We start from the raw sequence: 12,533 nt of genomic DNA on the forward strand, positions 1-12,533 counted from the left end.
TTACAGACAACATCAGGAGGATGAACTTCAATAAAGTTCGGAACTTGTGAGCCATAACAATTAGGAACTTGTGAGCCTTAGAAGTTTGGAACTTGTGAGCCATGTGATAAGGAATCCAGACGTCGCGATTTGACCGGGAAGCGACATCGCGATCAAACGTGAATGAATTTGGACAGGTATCTGAATTTGTTTCAGAAATCGCGCAACACAATTCACGTTGATTCTGTGAACAAATTTGGTCAAGATTGGAAGAAATCAGCGCTTGAATTTGGAAGAAATCACACTTTGAATTTGGGAGAAATCACGTTGAGTTTAAGATATTGAATTCTATGTTGATATTCTAATTCCAAAAATGCCCTTGGGCTATTATTTTTAACAAAAATCTGAAAAAAAAATTAACCTATAAGATTAAATTGGAATAACAAAATGTGTGGCTAAGATTTATTTTGTAGTTATACACTTAAAATTAGTTAGACCTTGATCACTCCTCTCAAATATTATATGCAATAATATATTTCTATATACTCTTATATCATAAAATTATAAAATTTAACGAAAGATAATATTAAATTTCATTGATGATAAGTATAATTAAATAAATAAATAATTAAAATATTCAGATTTGTATGTAACTAATAGTATATCTGTTTGATAATACTAAAATTTAGTGATTAAGGCCACCCGCAACACGTTACGCTGGTGGCCCGTATTCCGTTCCTGCGTGACGGAACCAGGGCGGGACGCGTTGCAGCGTCTCATCCCGTCACCAGCCCGCCCCCAGCCCGTCACCAGTCCCGTTCCGCCATGACGAAACGCGGGGACGGCTCGCCACGCGCCAAGGCGATGTGGCGCGCTCCCAGGCCATGCGTGACGCCCACTCGCCGTCCCGCGAGTGGGTATCGTCACGCTGACGCAATAATTAATTTTTTTAAAATTCGGATTAAATAAAAAAATAAATAAATAAAAAATGTGAAAAACGGTAATACTACCGTTAATAACCATTTTTTTTTTTTTTTTTATCCAAGCCCCTTGGCCTAGCGGTAAAGGGTGCTGGATACCGAGTCCATCCTGGAGGTCTCGAGTTCGAACCCTGGGTGACGTAATTTGTCTTTCCTCTTATAGGAGTTGATTTGTAATTTCCTCCTTCATATATATGATATAAATATATGAAGTTAATTTTTAAAATAAAAAAAAAAAAAAAAAAAAAACCATTTTTCCTTTTTTTATTTTTTTACTCTATAAATACTTATAATCCATCCTCATTTCACACACAACTACACATCTATTCTTCCCAAATCATCTACATCTCCTCTCCAAATTTCATCTAACATCTCATCACAAAATGTCTGGCGACGGAAACTCCGGCGGTGGCGGCTCCGGCTCGTGGGATCTCAACGCGTTCGGCGATTGGGAGAACATGTACAACACATTGGGTGGTTCCAGTTCGTCGACGCCGGGCACCCAGAGTTCGTCGATGCCGGGGAAGGGGGTACCAACCACCCAATTTTGATGTGGATGCATATACTCATCCCTCCGCCCCGCGGTATTCGCAGGGACTCTCCCAGATTCGGGAGGATTATCCGGTTCAACCCACTCCGGAAGAAGGCCGAGGCGGGGGAGGAGGCCGAGGTGGGGGAAGTTCCAGGGCGGAGGAGGAGGAGGAGGATCTAGGCCGGCATCCGTACGGCCCCAAAGAAACGCTGGTGGTATACAACGCCTGGATCAGCGTCTCGTACGATCCCATCGTCTGGAATCACAACCCCAGAAGTGCTTCTGGGAAAAGGTCACCGAGGCCTATCATGAGGTTAATCCGAAAAAGACCCGTCGCCGCACATATAAGATGTTCTGCGCTCACTTTGACCGAGTCGACAGAGAGGTCAAACGATTATGCGCCATCTACAAGCATGAAGCGGCTCAGTACCAAAGCGGAGCCATGGGAGCCGACATTCTGAGGTCGGCTTTGCGGGTCTACTTCGAAGACACCGGAAAATAATTTAAATATGCCGATGTTTGGGAGGTCGTCAGGGACGAGGAAAGGTGGGCCGGTGGTGTGCGGTCCAGCTCGGGCTCGACCTCGAAGCGCACGAAGCACACGGCGAGTGGTCAATACTCATCTGGTGAGGGCGGTTCAGGCAGCGGGCCACAAGAGTTTGCCTTGCAGGAGGAGGAGACCCCGGCAGACGATGTCGGGGGGTCCTCCCGTGGGCGCCGTCGGCCGCAAGGGAGAAATGCGGCGAAGGCGGCTAGAGGGTGGAGGGGCCGAGCCGAATCAAGCCAGGCGGGCTCGGGCTCGGGGGGTCCCTCGAACTCCCTTATGTCCATGTACATGACCGCCACAATGGCGGACACTTCCCGCTTTACGCCCACCCAATACCAAGCCTGGCTTAACGGAGTTACGTTTATGGCGGCACAACTTGGCATTCCGCCTCCTCAAGGCTTCAGTGCACCTCAACCGCCTCCTCCGGGGGATGATTCGTGGGCGGAGTAGTTTTTTTATTTTCTATAAAATTGTATTTTAAATTATGTCATTTTTATTTTTTTAGGATTTTAATTATGACTTTTTTTATTTTTTGAATTTTAAGTTGTATTTTTTATGTTGTAATTTTATTTTATTCTTAATGAAGTGTGTTTTTTTAACTGAATTTGGTTGGAAATAAAAAAAATGAAATTGAATGAATAGTAATTTAATGGACAGTTTAAGGGACGGTTAAGGGACGGAGGGTTGCAGGTTCCGTCCCTTAGTTAAGGGATGGAGTAAAAAATTACAGTGGGGCCAGCGAATAGTAATTAGGGACGGTATAGTTACAGCGTTGTGGATGGCCTAATAAAATATCACTCCTATTAAAATTTATTAAATAAAAAAATGATTAAATACATATTATAACGTCGAATAATATAATTAACTAATTAATTTATCGAGATATAGTTAATGAATTACTCCCTCTGTCCCGCTTTAGCAGTTCCGGTTGCTTTTGAGCACTTGTTTTGTAAAAATGATAATAAATAGTTAGAGTGAAGAAATAGTAAAGTAAGATAGAGAATAATATAGAGAATAGTCTTATCTACGTTATTCTCTCTCTTACTTTACCATTTCTTCACTTTAACTATTTATTATCATTTTTACAAAACGAGTGTTCAAAAGTAACTGAGACTGCTAAAGCGGGACGAAGGGAGTACTTTATAAAAACATACTATGATCAAATATAGAATAACGTAAAAATTGTTGATATAAGAATAACCAAAGTATTACTTCCACCATAGTAATGAATGTGGTCCAGTGGTGAAAGAGTTAGTCTTCATTCAGATTGGAAAACTGCAGATTTAAAAAGAATCGGTTTAACGGTCACCGGTTTCGGCCAAACCGGCCGGTTTTACCGGTTCAAAATGGTCTGAATGTCAACTGGTTTTTAGATGCAAACCGGATCGGACCAAGCACTGGTTCGCGGCTGAACCGGTCCGACCAGCCGGTCCGGTCCGGTTTTTAAAACACTGCCCTCCGTCCACATAAAATACTAATTACCATGCACATCATTCTAAATGTGGAACCTTGCAATCCACTAATACTATTTCTACCACATTTTCTCTCCCCCTCTCTCTCTCATTTTACCAATTATGTATTAAAATCCGTGTCATTTGAGTATTTTGTGGACGGAGTGAGTATTACACTAACAGCTTTGTGGGAGTCTGACCTGAATAGTGCGAGCTAAGCTGTTTTCCATTTTGCAATTATGTTATCGAGGGTATTTTAATCCATACATAATTTTAAATGATATTTTATCCTTTGAATGAAATAGGAACTAAAAGATAGGAGAATTTTGAACAAAACTACCAAAATTACTAACTAGATACTTAGTGGAGTACATAACTAGAAAAAACTTTAATACTCCATTGGTCCTATAAAAAAATATTTTAGATGTCATAAGTTTTAATGTATAATTGGTAAAATATTTGGGATGACAGCAAAATTAATCGTTATCTAGTTACGAGAAGTTTCTCAAAAATAAGGTGTGCTCTATTTTTCACTAATAACACTCTATCCATTTACCGGTCCAAGTTTCTCTCATTTTACTAAATTTGCATTAAAATTTGTATCTCATGTCAAGATTATTTTTATGGATGAACATTGACTGCACTAAAGTAAGTCCTAGAACGTGGCTGAAAGTTGAATATGTCCAACCATTGACTTTCTGTTAAATGCGCGATTTAAAATGTAAATAGATCCATCAATCCAAGCAAAAGTATAAACTATATACTAATTAAGGGTGCATGCAATATTTTATGGTGATATTCAACGCTTAAGGCCATTCATTTTAAATACCAACATTGATTGCCGTCGTTAAATATTCATTTTATTACATGGCCGGACATAATATACAGTTTGATACTCCTTAAAACTATATTAAAACTCCTCAATATTTGAAGCATCCATATCTATATCCATAATCCATCCATCAACTTAATCACAAAATTTTAATCACTTGAAAACATGCCAATTCTACTAATTCTCATCACTTTATTGTTACCATGGTTGATCAAGAAATATGTATTCAACCACAACCCTCCAAAAAACCAACCACCATCTCCGCCGAAGCTCCCGGTGATCGGAAACCTCCATCAGCTCAGCGCGTTGATTCACCGCGCCCTCCAAACCATAGGCGCGAAGCACGGCCCCGTCATGCTCCTCCACTTCGGCAGCAAGCCCGTGCTCGTGATCCAGTCAGCCGACGCGGCCGCGCAGTTTCTCAAAGACCACGACCTAGTCTTCTCCGACAAGCCCCACACGAGCTCCACGCGCCGCCTCATGCACTACCGCAAGGACGTGATCATTGCCCCCTACGGCGAGTACTGGCGGAAGATGAAGAGCATATGCGTTCTTCAGCTTCTCAGCAACAAGAGGGTTGGATCTTTCAAGTTTATCAGAGAGGAGGAGACGGATCTAATGTTGGAAAAGATTGGAGCGTGTTGCTTGTCTGGGTCGGCGGTGGATTTGAGCCAACTGTTTGATCTGCACTCGAATAATGTGATCTGCAGAGCTTCTTTTGGGAGGAGGTTTGGGGAAGGGGAAAGCGGGAGGAGGTTTACGAAGGCGTTGAGGGAACTGTTCCAGCTGATGACGAACGTGGAGATTGGGGAGTTTGTTCCATGGCTTTCGTGGATTAGTCGGGTTAATGGTTTTTATGGTAGAGTTGAGAAGGTGAGGGAAGAGCTTGATGAGTTCTTGGAGATGGTGGTTGAAGAACACATCAGTAAAGGCTTGGAGAGTGGTAGTGATGTAAACAAAAACAATGAGAATTTTGTTGATATTTTGCTCAAGGATTCTTCCATTGATAGAGATGGTATCAAAGCCATCCTTCTGGTACATCTCTCTCTCTCTCTCTGGTTGTTTCCCTTTAGTACATAGTGAAAAACTATCTTAGTATTTTCCCCTAGATGTAGTTTCAAGAAACCGAGTAACATTGTGTGTTAGTTGACCTATTGGTTGAGTCTATAATCTTATTTTATTTCGGTCTGTTCCATAAAATTAGTTCACTTTCATTTATGGCAAGTTTTTATCTCTTATGAGGTGTGCCTCATTTCCACTAACAATACTCGATATCACATTTTTTGTCTATTTCTCACGTACTTTATCAATTTTATGGGATGGAGGGAGTATTACGTATCTAAAAAGCATGATGCAAACGAGTTGGCTTAGCATCGTCCCCATGATATAATTGTTTCCCTCTGTATTTAGTATCTGAAAAACATAGTGAAAAACTAGCTTAGAGTTGGTCCGTGGACACAGTAACTAGGTAAACAGTTCTCATTTACTTTATTGCTTTTCGTGATTGTTCTCTCATGACAATTCCAAGGATATGCTTGCTGGTGGAACAGACACAACATCTTCGACTCTTGAGTGGGCAATGACAGAACTCATACGAAACCCTACCGCCAGGATGAAGTTGCAAACAGAAGTACGAGAAATCGTCCAAGACAGACATGTCATAACTGATGATGACTTAGGGAAAATGCAGTATCTGAAAGCCGTGATCAAGGAAACCCTACGTCTGCATGCTCCAGTCTCACTACTAGGGCGAGTAACTCGAGAGGACATAACAGTTATGGGGTATGACATCTCGGCCAACACATGGGTCCTCGTCAACACATGGGCTATTGGCAGAGATCCGGCGTCTTGGGACCAACCGGAGATGTTCCATCCAGAGAGGTTCCTAAATTCTTCGCTAGACTTCAAAGGTCTCGATTTCAAGTTTGTCCCGTTTGGGCATGGGAGACGAGGCTGCCCAGGGATCGCGCTTGCAATAGCAAGCGTTGAGGTCGTGCTAGCAAATCTTATGCACAAGTTCGAGTGGAAACTGCCAATGGGAGCTAAATGTGAGGACTTGGACGTGATGGAACAGCCTGGTGTTAATCTTCATAGGAAGAATCCTCTTATTGTTGTACCAACTCCGATTGGAACATAACATGCTATAAGAGATCATGCACAAATTTAAAGTTTGAATAAACTTATAAGCACGAGAAGGAATGAAATATTTACGCAGATTTGTAAACACAGAATTAAAATAAGGATTAAATTCAAACTAAACTACCAAAAATTGCTAACTATATAGAGATAGAAAAAAAAGTAATTGGAGTATTATTAATGGAGAATGAGATACATCTCATTAGAGAAAAAAAATTACTAAAGAAATGGATTATTTTTATAGGACAGACCACAATGAAAAATGTCTCTATTTTTATGAGACGGGGAGAGTATATATATATATAACTAGCATAAACCATAATATATATCATAATCATTTTCCTAGCGGAAACATGAGTAATTTACTAAACATGCCCTAAGCATGTGAAGGAATATCTAGGCAGATTAGTAAGTTCATCCCATAAATATCTAGCCAGATTTGGAGGCCTAAAGGTTAAAGCCGACAAAAGAAACGGGCCGGTGTTATTAAATATCAGAACAAGTCTAGGCCCATCGGGTTCGGGCCAATCAATGGTTTCAAACAGAATTCCTCCAAATATGACTTTGGAAAATTGCAAAAACAAGAAGATTCAAATAACAGAATTGTGTGTGATTCCACCACAATTACGAATATCAATTAGACTTCTGATCAAACTTTAACTCTAACTTTAACATATACTCCCTCCGTCCCACTTTAAGAGTCCAAGTTAAGTTCGGCACGAATTTTAAGAAATGTAATGCGGGTCCTACTTTTTTATATTAGTTTTATAATAAAATGTGAGTGTAAAAAGGTTAATGGAATGTGGGGCCTAATACCATTTATGGAATATTCCAACCGGGACTCCTAAAGTGGAACACCCAAATATGGTAAACCGGAACTCATAAAGTGAGATGGAGGGAGTAACAACTAAATAAACAATATTACTACCTCCGTCCCACATTAAGTGTCACATTTAGTGTGAGCACGGGTTTTAAAAAATGTAAAGAAAAGTGGGTTGAATAAGTGTAACACCTGAAAAAAAATAAAAAAAATAAAGGAGAAAAAAAATCAAATTAATGTAATTAAATCTTTTCCTAGTTGACTTGGTCAAATATATTTCTCCAAACTCCATCACCAAACGATTTTCACATATCTTCACTCCCTAAAATCTCTCCAACCACCAAATCCATCAATATCTATCAGTTTTGCCTATATATATATCCAATCAATCCCACAATCTTTCTACACATAAATTCAATACCAAGAAAATAAAGAGTTAGAGAGTTAGAGAAGAAGAAACTGAGGGAGCGTGATTTTTGTCAATAACATCTGTTTGATCAATTTTCATTCCATACCAAAGGTATACCATTCTCTCCTTCATCACCAATTGCATTCAACCATCGCATCTCTTAGTTTACGCAAACGAAATTTCCGAAATCTGCAACCAATCCAATTCAAAGAATCGAGAGAGAGAGGGAATATAATGAAGAAGACGTTTTGGTGTTTGGGAGTATTTATATTAAATTCATTTAGCTAGCTTGTTTAGTTGTTTTCTTTTTCTTCTTCTGGATGTGTTGTAAGAGAGAGAGGCGTAGGTAGGTGCATGGGAGCATATGCACAATTTCTTTCCTTTTCTTTAGTTTTAAGTTTTAGGACACTTTAATTTACCTTTTTATGGGTGGTTAATTAATTTATGCCAGTGGATTAAATATTTTGCGAAGCTGATGTCGAGCCGAGTTAGTTTCAAAATACGAGAATCTGGAAACCATTCTAAGAGGGTTTTTCTAAGAGGAGATGAGGAATAATACGAGCACACACGTAGGATGCATGCATTCTAATTAGATGTTTTCTTGAGTTGATGAGTTTATTATTTTATTTTAAAAGGGTTTTCTTTCGCAAGCGAGTAAGACGAAGTGAGAGTTTTCAAGTTAAGAATATTAAGAGAACGAGGTGGGCTTTCTATCCTACATTAATGTGTAGGCTTACTTTTAAATTTACGCAATATTTTTCAAGTATGAGTTATGTGCTTAAATTCCAAATATGTTGTGTCATGCCGTATTTTGTTTTTGAGGATGTGCCTATCTGATCGCCTAGTGGGGAGTGAGTCCCTACTAGAAGTTATGAGTTTAATCGAATTCGGATTTGTCTAGGGAGCGAGTCCCTATTCAAGCTAGTGTACACAGAGGGGATCGTGCGCTAGCTTTCGAGTTGGCCGGTCCGGTGATCGAGAATGTGGCCACGTTCTCGTTTCACATAGGAGGTTCAGATATGGTACGAGGAGAGAGAAAAATGGGCTGCAGCCATACTTTTGAGCGAGAAATGTTTTGGTGACTTGGTCTTTTTTAAAACCCCGAGTTCACTTTTAAATGCTGACACAATATTTATGAAAATTATTTTGGCATGTGTTCACTGGGTACATCAAGTACTCAGCCCTGCATTTCTTTTAAAAAATTTGCAGGTTGAGCGTGACGGGCGCGGTGGGTGTTGAGCAAGACCGTTGAAGAAACTTAAGTGTTTAGAATGTGTCATGTCTTCACACGTGGCATATTCCTCCTCTCAAATGCTTACGCTGAGTAGTTGTCATTCTTTTGAGTTCTTTTATCGCAGAGATAATATTCATTTTTGAGTTGTTGATTGTTGAGATACTCTGATTTTATTCGAGCTATTCCCATTTGTTTCGGGCTATGGTTGAGTTGTGTTGTTTTCCCCTTTATTCCCCGCTTCTTTAATCCTCCCCTAGTCGCGATCAACCGTGTTTTCTATCCTTAGAAAATGTGGACGTGACAATAAGTTAGTGGATTATGAGTCTCACTTACATATATATTAGTTTTATAATAAAATGTGAGTAGAATTGGTTGGTGGAATGTGGGGTCTACTTACCATTTATGGTAAAAGTGAAATGTGACTCTTTGTGTGACGAACCAAAATGACAAAATGTGATACTTATTGTAGGACGGAGGTAGTACTATTTTTCCATCCATAAAAAATTACAGTAGTCATATTTTTTCGTTTTGATCTATCCACTTTGTTATCTATTTATAGAAAGTTTCTCTCACAAGTGATGTGGATTATATTTTCCACTAACACTCAAATTCACTTTTTTTTTTATATTTACCTATCTATATTAGTTTTGTATTAAAATCCACGTTGTCCTAAATTAAAAAAAATATGATATCAGCTCTATCCGGGGGGTGAACAATGACTGCAGCTTACAACATCTAAAAATTGAATATGCTGACTTTCTGTTAAATGCATGTTTTAAAATTTAAACAGATTCATCAAGGAGTACTAATTAAGGGTGACAACTTGCATGCAATATTTTATGGTGATATTCAACGCTTAAGGCCATTCATTTAAATATTCGACACTGATTGCCGTCGTTAATTGTTTTTATTTCATGGCCGGCCAATAAAATATTAAACTTAGTATTCCTTAAAACTATGTTAAAACTCCTCCATTTAAAACTTCCATTTCTACATAGTAATATCAATCCATCATACTAATCACAAATTAGTTTTAACAACATGTTAATTCTACTTATTTTCATCACTTTATTGTTATCATGGATGATCAAGAAATATGTATTCAAGTTCAACCACCACGGTCATAAAAACAACCCACCGTCTCCTCCGAAGCTCCCGGTGATCGGAAACCTCCATCAGCTCAGCGCGCTGACACACCGCGCCCTCCAAACCCTAGGCGCAAAACATGGCCCGGTCATGCTCCTCCACTTCGGCAGCAAGCCCGTGCTTGTCATCCAGTCAGCCGACGCGGCCGCACAGTTTCTCAAAGAGCACGATCTCGTCTTCTCCGACAAGCCCCACACGAGCTCCACGCGCCGCCTCCTGTACGACCTCAAGGACATGATCATCACCCCCTACGGCGAGTACTGGCGGAAACTGAAGAGCATATGCGTTCTTCAACTTCTCAGCAACAAGAGGGTTCAATCTTACAAGTTTATTAGAGAGGAAGAGACAGCCCTCTTGTTAGAAGAGATTAAATCGTGTTGTTTGTCTGAAACAGCGGTGGATTTGAGCCAACAGTTTGATCTGCACTCGAATAATGTGATCTGCAGAGCTTCTTTTGGGAGGAGGTTTGGGGAAGGGGAAAACGGGAGGAGGTTTACGATGGCACTGAGGGAACTGTTCCGGCTAATGGCGACCATGGAGATTGGGGAGTTTGTTCCGTGGCTTTCGTGGATTAGTCGGGTTAATGGTTTTTATGGTAGAGTTGAGAAGGTGAGGGAAGAGCTTGATGAGTTCTTGGAAATGGTGGTGGAGGAACACCTCAGTAGAGGCTTGGAGAGTGGTGATGGAAACAAAAACAATGAGAATTTTGTTGATATTTTGCTCAAGGATTCTTCCATTGATAGAGATGGTATCAAAGGCATCCTTCTGGTACACACACTCTCTCTCTCTCTGGTTGTTTCCCTTTAGTACATAGTGAAAAACTATATCTTAGTATTTTTCCCTAGATGTAATTACAAGAAACCGAGTAACACTGTGTGCGAGTTGACCTAGTGGTTGAGTCTATAGTCTTTTATTTTTTATTTCGGTCTCTGTCCCACGCAATTAGTCCTCAAGGTGTGGCTCATTTTCACTAACAATACTCAAATAACTCTTTCTTTCTATCTCTCTCATATTGTATCAATTTCAAATAAAACTTGTGTCAGTCCCCAATCTCTCTATTTTTATGGGATGGAGGAGTATTATGTATCTAAAAAGCATGACGAAAACGAGTTGGCTTAGCATCGTCCCCATGAAAACTAGATCTGAATTTATGGATCGTCAAAATCATATAATTGCTTCCCTCTGTATTTAGTATCTGAAAAACATAGTGAAAAAATTGGCTAAGCATTGGTCCGTGGACACAGTAACTAGTTAAACAGTTCTCATGTACTTTAATTGTTTTTCGTGATTGTTGTGCGAATTATTTCCTAACATCTCTCTCGTGACCATTCCTAGGACATGCTTGCGGGAGGAACAGACACAACATCTTCAACTCTGGAGTGGGCGATGACAGAACTCATAAGAAACCCTACATTCAAGATGAAGTTGCAAGCAGAAGTACGAGAAATCGTCCAAGACAGACAGGTCATAACCGATGATGACTTGGGAAAAATGCAATATCTGAAAGCTGTGATCAAGGAAACCCTACGCCTACATGCTCCTGTCTCACTACTAGGGCGAGTAACTCGAGAGGACATAACAGTTATGGGGTATGACATCTCGGCCAACACATTAGTCCTCGTCAATATATGGGCTATTGGCAGAGATCCCGCGTCTTGGGACCAACCGGAGATGTTCCATCCAGAGAGGTTCCTAAATTCTTCGCTAGACTTCAAAGGTGTTGATTTCAAGTTTGCCCCGTTCGGGCATGGGAGACGAGGCTGTCCAGGGACCACGCTTGCAATAGCAAGCGTTGAGCTTGTGCTAGCGAATCTTGTGCACAAGTTCGAGTGGAAACTGCCTATGGGAGCAAAATGTGAGGATTTGGACGTGTTGGAACAGCCTGGTGTTAGTCTTCATAGAAAGAATGCCCTTCTTGTTGTGCCAATTCATCGTGAACATAACATGTTGTAATTAAAAGATTATGCACATGTTTAGAGTTTGAATAAATTTATAAGTATGTGAAGGAATTATAGTTGGAATTATTCAACCTTTTCACCATAGATGTTACACTAAATAGAAATGAAGATCCTATTCTGGATTTTACTTATTTTTCTCAAACTATAGTCTATGTTTGTTTTATTGGTGATTTCTAACTTATGAAATTAAATTTGATAGAGTTTAAGCACTCTCATAATTATTTTTTGATATTGTCCTAAATTAGATGATCTTTAGTTTTATACACAAAAGCTATAAAGGGGAGCAAATAGCAATCCTAAGCAATGACCAATGGGCCTTGAATGTCAACCCATGGTGTTTCGAAATAATATTATGCCACTTAACTAGAACAATATTAGGTCCCAGAATATATCACCAACGACAGTGGTGAATTTGACCTCAAATACCCGTCTCATAAAAATAATAGTAGTGCTATTCTTTTTTCATGTTTCTTTGTTTCTCAAAATTAGTCAAATTTCATTTTTTGACA

General features: G+C 39.7%; 2 protein-coding genes across 2 annotated transcripts; both read left to right on the forward strand.

Annotated features, from left to right (window-relative positions):
* The first annotated feature begins 4,443 nt into the window (after nucleotides 1–4,443).
* Nucleotides 4,444–6,524, forward strand: LOC121761470 (cytochrome P450 736A117-like). The gene is made up of 2 exons (XM_042157116.1): nucleotides 4,444–5,356; nucleotides 5,850–6,524. Exons 1-2 carry the CDS (start codon nucleotides 4,487–4,489, stop codon nucleotides 6,456–6,458), a joined length of 1,479 nt encoding a protein of 492 aa, XP_042013050.1. The 5' UTR covers nucleotides 4,444–4,486; the 3' UTR covers nucleotides 6,459–6,524.
* Nucleotides 6,525–9,960: 3,436 nt separating this feature from the next.
* On the forward strand, nucleotides 9,961–12,019 carry LOC121760875 (cytochrome P450 736A117-like). The gene is made up of 2 exons (XM_042156472.1): nucleotides 9,961–10,834; nucleotides 11,402–12,019. Exons 1-2 carry the CDS (start codon nucleotides 9,962–9,964, stop codon nucleotides 12,017–12,019), a joined length of 1,491 nt encoding a protein of 496 aa, XP_042012406.1. The 5' UTR covers nucleotide 9,961.
* Nucleotides 12,020–12,533: the final 514 nt, after the last annotated feature.

This window comes from Salvia splendens, chromosome 13 (assembly GCF_004379255.2).
Source record: "Salvia splendens isolate huo1 chromosome 13, SspV2, whole genome shotgun sequence".
Classification (NCBI taxonomy): domain Eukaryota; kingdom Viridiplantae; phylum Streptophyta; class Magnoliopsida; order Lamiales; family Lamiaceae; genus Salvia; species Salvia splendens.